At 46.0% G+C, this 19158-nt stretch overlaps 1 protein-coding gene and 1 long non-coding RNA gene across 2 annotated transcripts; one reads left to right on the top strand and one right to left on the bottom strand.

The window, feature by feature from the left end:
• The first annotated feature begins 181 nt into the window (after nt 1-181).
• Nucleotides 182-8774, top strand: LOC119466385 (protein hunchback-like). The gene is made up of 4 exons (XM_037726891.2): nt 182-349; nt 1431-1552; nt 3997-4245; nt 7727-8774. Exons 2-4 carry the CDS (start codon nt 1470-1472, stop codon nt 7878-7880), a joined length of 486 nt encoding a protein of 161 aa, XP_037582819.1. The 5' UTR covers nt 182-349; nt 1431-1469; the 3' UTR covers nt 7881-8774.
• A 4455-nt stretch (nt 8775-13229) lies between these two features.
• On the bottom strand, nt 13230-18932 carry LOC119466384 (uncharacterized). Its single transcript, XR_005195112.2, has 2 exons — nt 17901-18932; nt 13230-14563 (listed from the first exon to the last, which is right to left on the bottom strand). It is a non-coding gene; the product is annotated as an uncharacterized LOC119466384 (long non-coding RNA).
• Nucleotides 18933-19158: the final 226 nt, after the last annotated feature.

Raw genomic sequence — 19158 nt, 5'->3', positions numbered from 1 at the left:
GAAGCTTTCTCGGTGAGGTCACATGACCCACACGCAGAAAATTAATTTAAAAACATATTCGCTAGAAAATGCAAGGAACATTCATAAAGATTAGCTGTAGGTATTTCTGGAGAAGAAATCTAACAGGAATCATTACATAAGCGACTCTCCATTCGCAGCATGAGATAGCTGAAAATCAACAATGCGCATTGCATCATGGGATAGAAATGGCCATATGCTTGTCTTGCGACGAAGTAGTCTGCGTAGGTCAAGCAAACTTTGAGTAAAAAAAATATTCACTTGCTCAGCTTTGTATCTAGTAATACCCATTCGTAGCGAGAGGGAGAAGACGCAAGATACTTTTAATACGGTGAGCCCTTCGACCTTGATGACATCATTAGAGTGAAAAAACGAAGAAAAACGTCTCGCCGCGCGCGACTTGCTCGCGCGTTTCCACGAGCGGTGACTAGTGAAATTTAGTTCGGCACGCTACTTGGGTGTTTTTCTCGTTCCCAACCGAAGGTGTTGAACGTTTTTATAACGCGCTCGTACCAGAAGCATCCTGGTAAGTTACGGGTTGTTGTGGAAAACGCATCTTTGTCGCGTCCAGACGCGCTCTACTTCGACTTCTCAGGAAGTGACCTAATTCTTTGTCGTCCGCAACGGAGCTGCTCAGCTACGGATTCTTCGCGTCTTTTACATCTGACATTTGGTTTACACGTATAAAACTACTCGTACTGTTTCGCATGCATTGAAATTAAAAATACCGCTGGCATCGTTGAATTTGGTCATTTCTCATGGGATACGCGCGAAGCTGTCAGAGAACCGCCGCGCGCATAGTTGCATTGCGTCGGCTCAGCTTGCAAGATAATCGAGATGTTCATAACGCGAGTACGCGTTAATCCTGCTGATAAGCAGTACCCATTATACGTGGTAATTTTATAGAATGATCCCATTTCTACGAGTTGGCACTACACATTGGCAGCGCACTATGCTTGTTTTGGAATTGTTAGTACCGGGCATTTGCTGTTGTGCCAGAAGCGCCTGCGCGAATCGAAAGTCAAGGGTACTGTCGAAACGTGCACTGCGTCATAGACATAAACAAGAAATGCTTCGTTGGTATGTTGTGTACACAAATATTTTTCGCGTTCTGTTACCATTGTGTCACCCTATGTAACTTCCACCGTAAACCACCCCATGTAGTTGCAGTCATTGTAAACTGCAATTGCATGGGGCCACTGATTTGCTTATTCGTACGCTATAGTGAGTTGCTATGTCATCCTACCTCATCACCCCAGAGTGGAGTCAACCGCTGGAAAAAAGAAAAAAAAAAAATTGTAACCTCTCCTCCCACCTACACAAGCACACAAAATGGAAGTGCCATGGATACATATGCACTTTGTGTTAATGCTAGCAGTAAACCTATGGTTTGCCCTTTGGCTCTCTCGCAGTAACTGGCAGTTGGGAAAGAGTCGAGGCATGTTGAGAAGATGGACAAGAAGCAGCCGCAGCACGCTCCAGCTGTTGATGACCTGCAGACTGCATTCAAGAAGTTGAGGGTCAATTTCAGCAGGTATGGAACTGTGTTGCTTGGTTGCCATCAGCACGTCTGTCAGCTATGTGCATGCTAATACAGTGTAGACCGCTTATAATGTAAGTCGCCGGAGTCACGAGTATCTGCACTATAAGCGGTACCGCACTATAACCAAAACAACTATTTTATTGCGATAATGAACACTCCAGGCGCATTTCTGCCGCCGCTGTCACCGTGCTTTAGGTTCCGTATTCGCTTAATTAACAAGCACGGTGTCACGTGCGCACAAGCAAACATGAACACATCTCGCTCGTTGACCGCGGTAAACGAACTGTCAAAACGCTTAAGTGGCTTGCGTGGCAAGCGAATTGACCTTCGTGCTATCATGCCTCTCGCTTCTACCTGACCTATAAGCGGCGAAAACACAGCACGCGGCGGACTTTCCCCGTTGCAGATTGCTTTCAAGATAGGGCCAAGGCGATTGTATCGCCGAAGTGGATCGTCGCAGATTACGTCCTGCTTCGGTCCACTGAAACCGTTCCGCATTGCTTTGCTGGCAAAAATCCTCTCCTTCTGTTTGCGCCAGTCCTGAACGCAAGCTTCGGATTCTCCGAACGCCCGTGATGCGGCCCGCTTTCCTTCCGTCTCCACACACATGATCACTTTCCTTTTAAATGCGGCATCATGATGAACTCGGTACTTCATGCTGATAGAACAGACGCAGTGAACGTGAAGACAGATGGTAGACTATTGCCTAAGCACGCGTACTGCAGCACATGGAGGAAGCTACGGTAGCTAGGCTCGATGAACGTGCAAGGCAGCCATTTTGAAATGCCGACGGCTATATGGTAATGCAGATTTAGGGTCGTATTCGATTATAACGCGCACGCAATTTTTGGACCTGTTTTATCGGGAAAAAAGTGCGCGTTAGATTCGAGTAAATATGGTATTTGTGGCTTGAGGGGAGTGTTTGCCGTCTAGGTTGACTGCCGAACTTTCAGGCAGGCGCACTGTAACCGGTATTTCGTGTCCCGCAACTGCACTGTAAGCGATACACGTATACATAGAGTGCTATGGAAAAATTAACGGGAGTCTGAAAAGACCGTATTATATCCGGTCCTGCACTATAAGCGGTTACGTTATAAGTGGTCTATACTGTATTCCTTGGTAATGGGCTGGTCGTTTCTCGAGGTCCGCCAGAGTCCGTTGCGGGAATTTCAGTGTGCTTTGCGAGACGCTTATAAATGAAATAAAAATGTGTAGTGCATCGAGTGGACTCGAACTCCACTCCCACAGAGGGGCATTCGAAGACCCACACAACTGATGCTACAGCACAATACCATGCCTGGGGTGCATGGTTGCACTGCTAGCTGCCATGATTGGCTGATGCCACACGCTGCAGCTTACCTACAAATCAGCACCAAGGTTAAAAACTTAAATGAGCCAGCATTAAAATGGAAAGAGGAGGAAGAAACAGTTCACTCCACTCCACCACTCCTGCTATAGCCCTATATTGGGCTGCAGTATATGTAAATAAACAGGTTGCGCCACCTCCACCACAAATGATGATTTATTTCTAGGCCGGAAGTTGCTACGTACACATCTGCAAATATTTACTCAGATACCGCACAGAACTATTCAAGATTTACTGCATTGTAATCTTGCGCTTCTGGTGTTACAGCATAAAAGAATAGCATAGCTAGAGAGTTACGACTGGCTGACATCACAGTCTAAAGCTGCTATAGTAACCAGCGCCGAGCTAAAAAAGAATTCGGACAAAGCCAGTGGTAAGAAGCAAAAGGCAGGATAGGAAAGAGACAGAAGCTATGTTTCTCTGCTTCACCACCAGTAAGTCCTGATATTGGTGTCCCGATAAAAACAAAAACATTCCACAAGTTCAATATGTGCCTACATATTTGTTGGTTGGCATTCCCTTTACTGGAGTTTGTCCTTCAGAGTTCCCTTTTTATTTATTGTTCAGTCTTTGCAGATTTCTAGCCCTAATTTTGTTCAACAGAGATTCAGTGTGAACTTGTTGCAACATAATTCTAGCGGCTCTTTTTCTTTTTTTTTTTTTTTTGAGCACTCTGGAATGACACAATATGTTGGAGTGGATTGCACACAAAACTGTGCACTCAAATCTGTATCATGTACACGCCTGCTTATATGCACGTATGCTTATATGCGGTATATGCACGTGCAAGTGTATGCACGTGCATATACTGGCAATCTTTACTGAGAACCCAAGGGTTTGACGAAAGCTCCATCTTGTTGGATTATTCATAGTCGAAGGTAAAATGTACGAGATGTACACCTTGTATTTTTGTTGTTAAGGATTTGCATCCATTTCACCTTTGACCAAGCTGTACTTAGGCTGCCTATCTGTTGAAACACCGTCTCATTCTTCACTTCAACACCAATGGATCACCGGCTAGCCCAGCCCTGCACGTTGCTAAGCACACCATGTTTCTCTCCTCATGCAGTGAATGCAGACGAGTGACACCTGGTCTTCAGAAACACCACCACCATCACCACCACTATCACAACCATCTATCGGCTCCCGTCCGCAAGTTCCGGTCACGGTCTGCGTCGACGAGTGTCCCCGAGGGCAGCATGGAGCAGAAGTTGGCCACCGTCTCTGAACAGTTGGAGCAGGCCAGGCTGGAACCCAGGCTAGAACCCTCCTTGCCTGCGCCTCCCTGCCCTGTGCCTGCCTGCCCTCCCACTGTCTGGTAAAGCACACATGCCTGCCCTTTGCACTTTCCGTGTGTTGGGTGCCTCTTCCAAAGGTCACATTTGGGAGGCTTGGTACTGATCCATTTTGTTATTGAGTTCTTGAATGGTCATTGAAGACCTTGAAAACACCATATTCAAGGCCCTTAAGTCGTTCTAAAATGCTTGAAAGTCCTGCATTCTAATTGTTGGCTAAGGTTTAGCGGACTGTGTTTGAGCATCTGGCAACTCGGTAATCCCAATCCGGAGCCGATCTAACCTGTTCCAGTTATGTTGCTCACGAAAGCTTCTTTTTTGTATTTGCCCGAGTGTCGTGCTCATGCATGAGTTGCAAGATGGACATCTGGGGACTTTTGCTGGGGACTCTTGCTTCCAGTGTGCGTTTTCCTCGGTACTACGGAGGACGGCGCACTTTGCTGGATTTCCCATGTAAGCGGCACTTCAACTTGCATCTAAATGGGATCATAATCGCTGATACAGCGTCCGTAATGGCAAAGCGACAGTTGTGTGTCATCAGTGGATGGTCCGTGTCACTGTGGTGCACGTAGAATAAGGTTTGCCGCTTAACAGCGCATCTTTGGTGCTCTCCCGCTGCCACGGTCGTCGGCGAAGGGAGGAGTACGTGCCACATGGGCACGCTCTCTTGCGAACATAATTGGCTGGCGCTTGGCTGTCGTCATCCCTCGCGGGTGTGACTACAGTCAAACCTCGCTATAACGAGCCTCGATTTAACGAAATTCTTGATGTAACAAACTATTTTGATTTCCCCATCTTAGTTCTATTGAATTAACGAAACCTCAATGTAAAGAAATTCTCGATATAACGAAGTTTTTCGATGCAAGTACAACTTCGTTATATCGTGGTTTGACTGTACAAATGTTGTCATCACACAGGTTTTCTATCATCTGCAAAGCAAACGAACCCTTCATCTGCTACGAGGGGAACCAACTTGAGGCTCTTCAAAGACAGTGCGATGACTTTGAGACGAGCTAGAAGAATATCTCGGATCACAGATTTAGTGGTATTGACACTGCAACGAAAGCACGCTGCATTTTTTTGCCGTGATTGGGTTGTCGCAACCATCAGTCTGTCTCATCATTACGGCTGTCACCATGGCCATTACGGTTAAGGGAAAAGAAACTTTGTGGGTGAGAGTCCCTTCCATGGCACAGGAGAAAGCCACAGTCTAGCAACGCTTCGGTGACTGCGCCAAGATTCCCTAAGTCGTGGGATGTGTGGATGGAACTCTCATTGCAATCAACTACCTTAAAAAGCTGAGCCTTGGTGAAAAGGAATCCTATTAGAACCGCGGCCTACACCCAAACAAAGAACTGCCTCATTTGCTCAACGTATGGCACACCACCTAGCAACAAAAAAGTCAAATGCGATATAAAATTAAACCACCCGTGGCTGTTTGTGTTGCAAGCTCACAATAGAGAGTTTTAGAATAGGGGCCCCAAAGAGTTTTGTGGGTGTTAGTTGTGTTGGGGGAATGCAGGAGTGAAGAGTTTTAGAATAGGGCTTTGCCTTGTACTTAATAGCGCATAAAAAGGGACGAGGCACAGAGGGCTTTGCGTTTGCGAATAGCGTCTTGCGCTTGCAGCGCCACTATGGTGTCAAAGAAAAACTATTATAAATATTAAAATAAACTATGCCATTTTATGATAAGAAGAGTAATTTTGACTTTCGTGGTTTTGCATTTAATTACAATTGAGAGGTTATTCTATTAGCAGCAAGCAATTTGTTGCGCTTAATTTTGAGTAACCAACTTTATGTGCCTTCACCAGCCAAGCTAATCCACGTTAGGCCTACGAGCCATGAAATCGACAGTCGAATTAGGAATCAGCAGCGGCGTCTAATGAATCAATCTTCATTACACACATTAGTTGAGAGAAAGCGATAACCGCAGTCACTTCTCCTAGCTTACGAACTTCTCGCATTACCACGAATCAAGCCCAGTTTGGTACTCGGAGGGCCCTCGCTTCGATGGGTGCCGCCACGTTTGTTGACGCAAAGCTTTTGGGGCAGCTTTTCGGGCTCCCGCTAAATCGGTGAAATAGCGTGCCCAACACAATACCCAAACGCAGTTTGCGTCTCGCGCATGCGCAGTGGTGTCAATGCTATTTCTTTGGGGCCCCAAAACGTTTGGGGCCCCTATTCTAAAACTGTAATTATTACTGGAAATTAAGCGTGAAATACTTCATACAAATCAATATCTTTCTATCGAACTATACTAGCAGACAACTGTTCTTGGCTATGAAGTGAAATCTACGGGGGTGGAATTTCTGCACATGGCTGCATTCGTACGCAAAGTAGTCCGAGCGAGCTCGGCACTGGTTTCTCTGACCTCGCACAACTTGTTTACTTTAGTGAGGGCAGAGACAATTAACTTGGCATGAATCAACATTTATATGTATTCAATATGTACCGAATTTTAAACAGCAAGCATCGCAGCCTGCAATGGAGCCTTGAAGCGACTGTATGACCTTGGCGTTGGTTGGGACTTGGCGCCGAGTGCCACAGTCAGCTCGCTCGCTTATTCGTACATGCCGACGGGATTTCCAGATGGGTTCGCTTTGTTTCCACGTAGACGCTGCAAACAGTTGCTTTGTGTGCTTCGATGGTCTTTTGCTGCTGAAATTGGTCAACAGCTTCTCAGGGGAGTTTATGGACGGGACAGCAAGCAAACAAACACCCACCAGAAAACGTGGCAGCCATTTTGCCGTGAACAAAACTGCAGGACTACTTCCAGCAGTGGTGAAAGATGCGCACTTTGATTCAGTAGCCTTCGCTTCGTAGCCAAGAAAGGTTGTCTGCGAGTATGGCAACATCCTTCAATTACTATATTGTCTCCAAAGTACAAACAAAAACGATGACGTCAACTCCCGGCAGATGCCTGCTCGTTGAATGGTCTGCCTCGCGCTGCAACATTCCACTCTTTTTCGAGTGACGTAACAGCTAGACAGAACCGGTTCCAAAGCAAACTGTTGCAGTATAGTATGGCCCCAGATGTCTCTCTTGCAACTCTCGCATGCGCACACCGCTTGGGCAAATGTGAAAAAGGAAGTCTCCGCCGTTGCTGTAGGCTTGTTTGCTAAGCATGTCTTTGCTGCACTCACTGAAAGACATGTTGCCACGGTAATCATTGTTATTGTGCGTCTGGGGGCTGGAGTATTCCAAGGAAGTGCAATTTTTAACAATAATGCTTGTAAAACAAATGTGACCAAAGGAACAATTCGCACCACAAGCACTTAGGTGTCTTTCTTTTTTGTCCTCTTCTTGCAAGTTTCATTTTGCCAGCATATAGTATATGCCACATTTCAGCTAGGACACTTTCCGGTGATTAAGGAAAGGGGACAGCGATAATTTTTGCTGGCCAAGTCTGCTGTGGCAGACATCAGAAATGTAATGTGTGGGCTTCAGAAAACGAGAGCGGTTGCAAATTCCAACCTTTACGTGCGGGCTGCTGGTCCTTTGCAGTTCTGCGATCAAGACGCCAACCGGGTCGGATCTGACGTGCTCACAGCAGGCAAGGATGGACGACACGACCGTCGACGAGCTTGCGGGATACTTCGACAACCTTGTATACATCCCGCGAAAGATGTCCGTAATGGCCGAAATGATGTACACGTAGCAGCGTTGGCCGCGCAATGACGCGCAGCCAGGAAATGAAATGGAGTTGACCTCCGTACCTGTATCTTGCCCGTGTTAAGTTGTGCTGAGGCAATAACCGTAGGCATACGATGGCTGCAGGCGTAGCAAGTCATCGTCCCCCTCCCATTCCCTCCTCGTACCCTATATTTCGTGATACAGGTTTTTTTATACGCTTGCTTCTACTGGCCTAGAGCAAAACGTTTGTCCCTCCTCTTTTGTGATATGTGGACCCTGCTGCTCTAGCGTGCAATTAGGCAAAGGCAAGCGCATGCTTGTCTTTACCGCAGGTTTAGTCTTTGTAAGCTGAGGAGAGCAGTGGTTCGAGGTGTGTGCTTATTGAGCGCTTTTTTTTTTTTTTTGCACTTGCCACACTACGCAAGACTTTGTTTATGAAGATCAAGTTGGTAATCTGTATTGGATACAATGTGCTGCAATAATGAAACGGGTGCCCGAGTCGGGACATAAGGAGGATTTATACTGGGGTCGGAAACTGTTCAGTGCTTTGCTGTCAAACCCCGAATATAGATCCATTCCTTGGCATGGCACACAGTTTTGCCCCGTTTGTTCATGGCAGTCCTTAGTGTAGCAGTCAGGTTGCAGAGCCAGGCGAATGCCGACAATTTAGCCGAGTGAATGTCTGCAGCTGTGTGTGAAGTGTCTGTGTGAAAACTGCAGTAGAGGCCCCTTGGCCGAGCAGCAAGGGGGTGTGCTGGGTGGGTGAATCCTGTGCGCCAAAGAGATCCCCCTAAACAACCTTTCCTAGCTTTACTACAATTTTTTAATGCCTCGTGGTGGCACCTTCGGTGTGTGGCTCGCTGTCGTGAGAGTTACTTGCAGGTCGTCAGACGAACGAATAAAATGTTTTCAAATTCTTTGTCCTGTTGCTGTGCGACTCCTTCCCCTTCAGGTACTGATGGATTTTTTTTTTTTATTGCTTTATTGGATAGCTGTCGACCCAGCAATTGTGCTACAGAGCCTCAATACCGTGTACTCACTGTACACACGCTGACAGTGTGACACACACAGCTTTTGCTGACAGGATCATTTTATGGCCTTGAAACACTGTTCCACGCTGACTGGTGGGCTTGCAATACGATACTTGCGATACCAGTTTCTTGCATTACCATGCGACTGGCCACCTCCTCTTTCGGTGACTTCATGTCTCCGTTCCCGCATTTTGAACAGGTTTTGTAAAAGGTGCTGTAATTTTGTAGCACTCTCAAGGAATTGAGGCTTTGTATTGCAATAATGGAGTCAACAGCTACCTAAAGTAAGCAAGAGAAAAAATACAAAAAGAAAATTTTGTTCAATACTGAGCACAATTAAAATGGCACAATTACCGTCATAAAATTGATTTTATGGCTTCTGGGTCCCCTCACTGCACTTGGTTTAAAATTTCAACAAAAAACTGCTTAACGGATGATCCTGCGTGTCCTGGCTGAACCATCTATCGTATGTGTAGTGAATCGCTCTATACGGAAGACTAAAAAAAAAAAAAAAAATTCCTGTACAAAGGAATTTAGACATCTGTGACTGGCTTTTACAACGAATGCACATAATGTATTCACGTTAAAGCAACAGCACAGTTCACAACATTCTAAATTCAAGCCTCAATATAACGAACCCCGATTTAATGAAATTCGTGATGTAAAGAATTGTTTATATTTCCCGGTCTTAGTTCGTGTGTGTTTTTTCTCGCGATTTAACGAAGTCTTTGGAAATTTCAAGCATGTACTTGGAGCCTGTATAGCCGGTAAATCTAGAAAAAAAAAACTATAAAAACGTCGGCTGAGAAAAAAATTATTTGCAGGCGTTCTTCCGCATAAGCACGCGCGCCAGGACGCGGTACGCAGAAAACAGTGCGGCAACTCGCAGTGCTCGGAGAAACACGAGAGCTTGGGATTCCTTCAGCGCAAGGATATGGTAGCAAGGGGGGTTCATAGTACAAAGGGGGGTTGGGGAAGGGGTGAGCGGCGCGGTAACGTGATCACAAGAATGCGCTAGAGGGGGAGGGGGGGGGGGGGGGGGGGGCGGGGGAAGCGGCCTAAAGCCCCTATATAAAAAAAAGTAGCGACACTCTCCTCTTCCGCCTTCCCTCCTCGTTTCTTCTCTCTTTCGCGCTCCTTTTTCGACCGTTGCGCCGCCTACACCGCTTGAAACACGTGCACTTGTTTATCTTTCGCCGCTGATCAGATTCGACGATCGCCGACTGTGTTCGCCGCTATCGTCGTGCTCCTCGCCAGTCGGTAGACGCTTCTCGGGCGAAAATGGCGATGGAGCGTGATCGTAAACAAACGCAGCCAGCGCCTGGGGGCTCGACGGTCCACGTGATGCCATTAGGCCAACACCGACGCGGCGTCGGCCTCGGACAGGTTGTGCGAGGAGGCGGCGGCATTCTTCAAAGCGTGACGCTACTTTTTATATATAGCGGTTTTAAAGCGGCCTATCCGCCCTCTCCCCCTAGCGCGCGCATCCCCTCTCCATCCTTGCTGTAGCTACGCATGGCTGTCCATATGCGGGCCACGCGCCGTATCTTGGAGGTAATCTTCGGCAAGTGCAAAGGCCGAGCCCAGATGGTTGGTGCCTTCATGTTTCATGCGCATTTTGTTCCCGCGCGCCTAGCGTTGGCGGTCGCCTAATCTCAAGTTTCCAAGGCACGGTGCGAAGCGTTCGCTCGCATTGCGATAGCGGTGATCTTGCCTGACCACGCGACACCCGACGAAACTACGCACCTTAATTCGTGTAGATGTCTCGGCTATCGCCATCAATGCTCCGCTTTCCTGGCGAAACTGCGACTGTCTTTTTATTAGGACGAGTACCTTTTCGCCCTTCTGTTTTCTTTCTTTTTTTAATTTGAGGGCGCGATCTGATGACGGCTGTGGGCATTAGGCGTGGTCAGCCATGGCGTCAATATTTACGGCGCCACGTGGTGCAACACGCTGATCTCGCATGCCGTGATCCATGCCGATGCATTGCTCTCGGCGCGATCTGCACCGCGTGTGCTGGCGCTCAACCACGCCGTTATGGCCTGACCTTCTTGTCATTTAGTATTTATAAGTGGTTACTGACAGCATACTATCCACCAGGAATGTTCTGGGAATATGTGAAATGATTTTTACTGCTAAAACATTAAAACCTCGAATTAACGATATTTGTGATTTAATGAAGTTTCTTGCTGCAAGTAGAACTTTGTTATATCCTCTGAAGACCCCTTGTACAATACATTGCCTTCTATATATTTTATAAGTTCACTCGCAAGTGAGTATGCGAAATATTCATTCTGGGTATAAAGTACGGCGCATGCGTAACTGTGAAGAAGTGGTTTACTGATATTTTTGTCATCCGCTTTTGTGGAATTTGACACTTAATTGATCTAGACCTCCGTGTCGTCTCAGACGGCCGAAAGCAAACTTGAGGTGTGTTTCGAAATCACCGAGACAGCGTGAAAATACTGGACGCGCCAGCAGCATGGTAATGTACTACACATAGTTCCATCTTTATCCTTGCGTTTAAGCAATGAAATGCAGTTTTTACCACAGCAAACATGACGAGGTGAGATGTTCACGTACATGGAGATGCAGTTTTTGGCATTCAACCTTGGTACTAAAATTTTTTAAATTGTTTTTCAAGTTCATAATATAACAGACAATAAAATCCACCTTGAAGAACAATTATATCACATAGTTGTGTTCGGGTCTCGGGCGGATATTGAGGTTCGACTGTATAACATTTTTGCAAACAGCTTTGTGTTGCCTGTTCACCTCCCTCCTATTTTAGAAGCACAGCTACAGGTCGAGTGAAGCCGGAGTCCTTCCCCATCACGATGCTTCCTTCTTTCCAGCAAACAGGTTGGTTAGAAGGGCCTTAGGATTAAATGCCAAAGGAGATTAGACTGGCACGTCAGATCTTACAAATAATTGTTTGGGACTTTATGGGTGAAGCGAGAATTAGTTCCAAGTGGATCCGCCTTGAAAGCTCGCTGGCTGCAATGCTTAAACTGCACTATGACATGAGGGAGTGTGTTAAAAACCTTAACTAGTGAACTTTTATTAAACAGTTATGCATTTTATTTCTTGTGCAAGTGAAGTCTGCCTCTGAGTAATCCAGCTAAAAGACTAGATCAGCTGGTGTCTAAGACATGTTTCTGGCTTCGCGATCACTTCCGCACGTGCAGTCTGCAAAGGCATAGCCTTCGAGATTAGCTTGTTACTTAGAGGCGACCATCGCTGGGGCTTGCACTTGGACACCACCTATTGTAGTACAGTAAACCCTAGCCAACTTGAACTTGGATATCTCAAATTATCGGCCAAGTCGAAATTTTTTTCTGGCCGTGATTTCAACCCATGTGTTGTCCACCTCTTATGAAACGTTTTTGCGGCCAGACTCCGGATATCTTGAAATCTCGACTTCGAAAATACCAGGAAAAAGGCAACGGGGCAGCGTCGCTTGCGCTCGCTTTTTACATGGTAGCAGCTCCCTAGCCAAGCCATACGCAGTGCCGGGCTAAGGCGCTTAGATTTACCCCTTCTATCTATCACCGCTCGCGCGGTATTTTTTGCCCATCTTGCTTAGGATGCTATCAGTGACGCATCAATATGGTCACAGCGTATTAATTGTGACCTTGGGCAAGATGATCGGCACTTCTGAGCATGCCCGATCAGCTCACACATGCGAGCCCACAGCGTTTCAGCGAAATTTTGCTGTTCCGTAGTTTTGGTTTTTGAAGTTAATCTGTGGAATTCATTACGATGCAGAAAGTAGCTGCGTCAGCTTTCTTGGATGCCTGAAGACGGTTAAGCTAGGATGGCTGGCTTCGAATATTGCATTAGGATCAATCATCTCGACTGTGTGCCAAGCATGCCGTCTTGGCACAGTGCCTGTAATGCCGTAGGCGCAGATGTATCTGGTGCCAATGCACACGAAAGTGACCGAAAATATTACTGGCAGTACTTTGGAAACGCTCCACAGGGTCTATGCGCAGCCAGAGGGCTTCTCATTTCGTGGAATTGCTTATCTCGAAATTTTATCCAGTTTCTACAGCTTCGTATCTTTGTATCTACTATGCGAGATTAAAAAAAAAATTCTGTTATGTGGTATATGTCTGAACTGTTTCACTCCTTGGGCCACAGATGTCCTGCTGCATTGTGAAGCAAATAAATAAGGGTAAAGAATGTACAGCAGTCACCCAATTTCCACCATCCTGTGTCTGTCGAAATTTGTGTCAAAAGCCAGACATGGAGCATTTTCCCTCCCAATGCAATTTACGGCAGAACATAATGATTTGCCCCAAGGCCAGAACAGGTTGTGACAAGAAAAGAGGCAGTGATCATATGTGACTTAAGTATCTTTATAGTATAGTTAAAAACCATACATTGCACATAGCATGTAACTGAATGCTATACACGGGAACAACATGCATAGCTCTCTCTTGAAATTGTCAAGGGCGACGCTATCACAACCACTGACTTAGTGCCACCCATGACGACTTGAGTACACAGAGGTTTGAATAAAAAGGATTCAATAAGCAATGCAACATACCATTAAGAGACAAAATGTCTCTTAAAGAGACTAACTTCAAGCACGTTCACTGCCGGGAACATCAAAACATGAATGGCAGCAGACGGATCAACCCACCAGCAAAGTTTGTGGCATGGCACTGTTTCCAAAGAGCCACAGCGGCTAAAGCAAAACATACCGTCAACAATCGCAGCACTGAGACTTACTCATATCTTCATACAATGAATCTGTGCAAGTAAAACAAATGGATAAACAGAGATAATAAATACTACGCACCACTTCCCTCGTCAGCTGCAGAGGGTGACAAAATGCTTACTACCCTTCAGTTAAGCCAATGGTACATTTATGCACGCATGAAAACTTTGTGCACAAGATACACCAATTTATTCAGAGACTACAATTCATCTGCACTACAATGTCTCGATTCATTGCAGCCACACCACATGAATTAATTTCAATTGTAAAGAACTCTTGTAAATGTGATCACATCCGATCACCATGCCTAGCTATTGGACGACCGATTCAAGAAGACAAGATAGCCCAGCAATGCTCATACAAGCCTCCTGGAGAATTAAGTTTTTACCTTTTCACCCAATTCAGTTTTTGCCTTATCACCCTCACAACCTAAATATCCAATGTCTCGCAACTCGAACGCCACAGTAGGCCTTCCAATACATGAAAAGAAAAAAAAGGAAGTAGGCGCACATTATACATGGGTAACTGCCAATTGTGACACGCCAAGTGTGAAGAGAAAGGCATCATAACACCCTATTCACTCTCTTTCTTCATAGGCTCTTTGGCAGGCAACGTATGTAGCCTTCACCATTTTGCTCACAGTTGACAGCTTTAAACATGAGGTTTCAGCCAAGCCATAAAACATATTTAGCAAAATATATGTGTAAAAAAAAAACAGCATACAATATGATACACATGCCATTAGAGGGGAATGACAAAGAAACGGCTCATCAATAACTGTTCAAGCAGTGACAGTTTGCGGCTAAAGACCGAGCATGGCCGCATGCCACCCAATCCTGGCAGGACGGGTCTGGACGCAAGGTGGACTGTTGTGTACAGGCCAGCTGATGGTCTTCTTACATGTCTGGAATCGAGTGGTCCATCAGCTTCTTAAGCATGCCCCCAGATGTGCTGAAAAGAGCAGTAGCAAGGGCAACGTGAATGATGCTAGAATCACACACAGAAGCAAAGACCAGAGGTAGCACCCCATCTGCACACAAAAGCTGGAAGTGAAGATTAAAAGCTAAAAGTTAAGCTAGAGTTCCAACTTTTAACCACTGCATGACTACTGTGACAGAGGCAAGATGCTGACTAAACATGTATTTACACAGAAAGGCAAGATTGATTACATAAGATGGTTGAAGAGACACGCAAGAAAGTCTCGCACTATCGTTGTCTTCACCACTGTGCCAAGCACCTCGTGCATTTTTTGCACACATGCACGATGCATAAAAACTTTTGCACGGGTAATTAATTTTTATGCCTATACTACTGCACACACCGTATAATTTTGTAAAGGCTGGACACACAAATTTGGGTGTAAATAGTCTTTATCACACATGCACACAGGGCATCTCCGTGCAGTACCAATGTAGCACACAGATGCGTATGTGTTTCCCCTATGGCTGCAAACACAGTTGATAATCTTTTGGCAGAAACTTTTCTATTTAACTGTGAGGATCATGAAATTCATTTGCCAGCGCCCTGTGCCACCACACTTTCCAGATGTGCCATCTTATGTAGACAGCCAGCTGCATCCGTCGCATGTGCGCAACACAGATCTTTTCGTGCTTCATGCATACGTCGTCGCTCCCACACTGCCCAAAAGTATGCAGGTGTTTGACGCAACATTCTGTTCACGTCCACGTCACGAGCGGCGCGACATCTGAATCAATATCTGAAGATGGCTTCACCTTTGAACAATGCAGTACTGGTGCGGCACAGAGCTGCATCACGTGCCGTATTGATCTTCTGCAGTTGGTTGCTTCTGCAGTCATTGACTAAGCACAGACAAATTTCTATACCGATATTTCGCAGCTTGCCCTGTAGCATGGCACGTACGCGTTTGTGCAACATACGTACGCCATGCTGCCAACGGGCTCAGAGCTTTGTATGCAATGTACACGTTTGTGCAACGAGCTTCCATTGCTCCTGCGCCACCCGAAATGTACGTTGGCGTTATTGTTCTACATTCCATCACACTATCTCACAGGAGGCGCAATGTTCGAGCCTGCCCCTTGTTAGAATTACTGTATATGCTCCCTGAGAGAGCAGAGTTGCGCATAGGAGGTGTGACGCTCTTCCTTATCTTACAAGTGCTTGTCGACATACATTATCATATGCATCGGAACCATTTCAGTGTCCATCCTGGCCCTGACGGGCATTTAGTCCTTGTCTGTCGTCCTGTTTTACTGGTTCCCAATACAGTGTAGACCGCTTATAACGTAAGTCGCCAGAGTCTCGAATATCCGCACTAAAAGTGGTACCGCACTATAACCAAAACAACTATTTTATTACGATAATGGACACTCCAGGCGCATTTCTGCCGTCGCTGTCACCGTGCTCTAGGTTCCATATTCGCTTACTAAATAAATTAACAAGCACAGTGTCACGCATGCACAAGCAAACATGAGCACGTCTCGCTCGTTGACCGAGGAAACGAACTATCAAAACGCTCGAGCGACGAAGCGCGGCGAGCAAATTGACCGTCGTGCTATACAATACAATACAATTCAATTTTATTCACAACACACATACAAAGTTGTGTTGAAGGCTCCCCTGGCAAAAAAGCTGTAAGCATACAGCTTGACGGAGGCCAGGGGGGCCAATAATCATGCCTCTTGCTTCAACGCGACCTATAAGCGGTGGAAAAACGGCGCACGGCCGACTTTCCCCGTCGCAGATTACATTCAAGATAGGGCCAAGGCGATCGTATCGCCGAAGTGGATCATTGCAGATTACGTCCTGCTTCGGTCCACTCAAACCGTTGCGATTATTTTGCTGGCGAAAATTCTCTCCTTCTGTTTGCGCCAGTCTCGAACGCAAGCTTCGGATTCTCCGAACGCCCGTGATGCGGCCCGATTTCCGCCTGTCTCCGCACGCGATTACTTTCCTTTTAAATGTGGCATCATCATGAAAGTACTTCATGCTGATAGAGCAGACGCAGAGAACGTGAAGACAGACGGTAGACTATTGCCTAAGCACGTGTACTGCAGCACATCCATGTCCATGTGCTACGGTAGCTAGGCTCAAGAATAGCTAGGCTCGACGCGCATGCGAGGCGACCATATTGAAATGCCGACGGCTATATGGTAACGCACATTTAGGGTCAAATTCAATTCTAACGCGCATGCAATTTTTTGGCCTGTTTTATTGCAAAAAAAAGTGCGCGTTGGATTCGAGTAAATATGGTATTTGTGGCTTGAGGGGAGCGTTTCCCGTTTAGGTTGACTGCCGAACTTCCAGGCAGCCGCACTGTAACTGGTATTATCGTGTCCCACAACTACACTATAAGCGATACGCGTATACATAGAGTGCTACGAGGAAAATTAACGGGAGTCTGAAAAGACCGGATTATATCTGGTCCTGTACTATAAGCGGTTACGCTATAGAGAGAGAGAGAAAGAAAGGGAAAGAAAGACAAGGAGGTTAGCCAGTGTAAATACGGGCTTGCTACCCTGTACTGGAGAAAGGGGTAAAGGGAATGAAAGGTGATAGAAGAAAAACAAAAATTAAGAAAAAAATAAAATAAAAAATAAAATAAATAAAATAAAATTTGCGCAATGACGCGACCCTACGCGCTACAACGTTCAAAGCGGTTACGCTATAAGTGGTCTATACTGTATATGCTCTTGCAACAAATTTATGGAATACCAACTAGACATATCAGCCACCCTTCTCTGAATGTAACGTAGTTGGGTAAAAATCCTTAACGTCACAGCTGCAATTCGCAAGTAAGAGCAATGTCAGCACTGGCATTATTTCTCTTCCTTACCACCATCTATATGTATGCTACTTGCAGGAAATGCGATGCAATGTGCCACTGTCACATTCATGTAATTGTGGCTATTAGAAAAGCAACAAGCTTGTGTTAGATCGAGGTTTAACTGTATTAAAGTTTGTATACTGCCACGTGGTAGTGACGTGGTAGCCCTGCACTGAGCAATAATTTGACGGTGAAACGCGGTCACGTGTCAATATCAGTACACGTGTCAATATCGAGGTTTACAAGTGCACCAATACTAAGGCGTAGAGCTGTTCTTGGGCACTTTCAGAAATAAATGAAATGAAATAAGTGTTATATTTGTGCATATATACACACTTAGAGGAGCACATATGGAGATTTGACATAGCAGCATGGCACCCAGTGTCTGACTTTTATGTTAGTATTTTTTCTCCCCAATTTACGAGCAAGTTTGGTTGTCATCAGGGCAAGAGCAAAATGGAACACAATATAAGACCCACTTACTGTTTGATCATGTGATCGTAGACAAAAGATGGAATCACTGTGACCGTGATGACATTCCCTGCGCTCTCAATAATCTTCGTTATTTCGGGGTCCTTGATCCCCACCACGTTCTGGCCGTTTACCTGCGAGGAGCCATGAACCGTTGTTGCGTACACTGTGAGTTCATCTGGTAATCTATTACACTTTTCTTGCCCCCGCATTTCACATGAATAGGCTGAAGGAAAAGCAAACATGGTCTTGAGACTGCAACCTGCTTACTACTTGCAGGTGCTATAGACCTACACCACGGCGCTACGTCACGAAAATGCGGTGGCGCTGACGTCGGAATTTAGTTTCGCTTGGTAGGCACTCCGCCGCCGAGCCGCCGCCCGTGTCGCGCCTACCACAGCAGCCGCTGGGTTTCGCGGGTGGTTGTGCGGTTCCATCTGTGAGATCTTTATTCTACGATTTTACAATGAAAGAAACGCAGTATGTGGATGAGCTGAGATGCGTCGAAATACGCAAGAGACTAAAGTTTTCATAGGTTTCCTGTTGATGAAAACAGTCGCAAGCAATGGGCCGCCGCGGTAAAAAGCGAAAGTTGGATTACGATACCAGATCATCCATTATGCGCAAAACATTTCGTAACCATTAAGCTTCTCTTTTATTTTGATTGGGGTGCATTAGCCGATCTTAGGATCGTTACGATCTTAGGATCATATACGATCTTAGGATCCTTATTAGCGTGCCATTATAATTGCTTGCCGCACTGTGGGAAAGCTAGATTAGGATTAGCCTTTAATGTAGGTCGAGCGAGCAGATGCCCCACAAAACACGTCACATTCGAATTTGTTTTCATCTCAAAGAATTGAGCCACCAGCAGTGTAAATATCCTATCACGTTCACATACGCAGGCAGCAGGGTCACAGCTGCGTTTATTGCAGTGTGGAAGTCATAAATGCGCCTAAACGTGTCAGTTAAATTTCGAGCGCAAAACAAAAATATAGTGTTAGTACAGAGCTGCAGCGATCGAACGGTCGCGGCCAACAGCTAGCTCACATTGCGCGGGCCTACACAGGCGCCTCGCCGTAGGGCCGGTACCTTGCCGGTCTCATCACCGAGGCGATCGCTTCTATCGCCGCTCACGGCGACGTAGAAATCGGCTACAGCTTGTTTTTAACATAAAATAGTTCTTAATAGAAAAGCTATCTCGAATTTGTGCGTGTTTCGTAAAGCAGCGCCAGTACTAAACCAGTGGCGCGATATGGAGAACCCCGAC

This window comes from Dermacentor silvarum, chromosome 10 (assembly GCF_013339745.2).
Source record: "Dermacentor silvarum isolate Dsil-2018 chromosome 10, BIME_Dsil_1.4, whole genome shotgun sequence".
Lineage (NCBI taxonomy): Eukaryota > Metazoa > Arthropoda > Arachnida > Ixodida > Ixodidae > Dermacentor > Dermacentor silvarum.
This window is presented reverse-complemented; position numbering and strand designations above follow the sequence as displayed.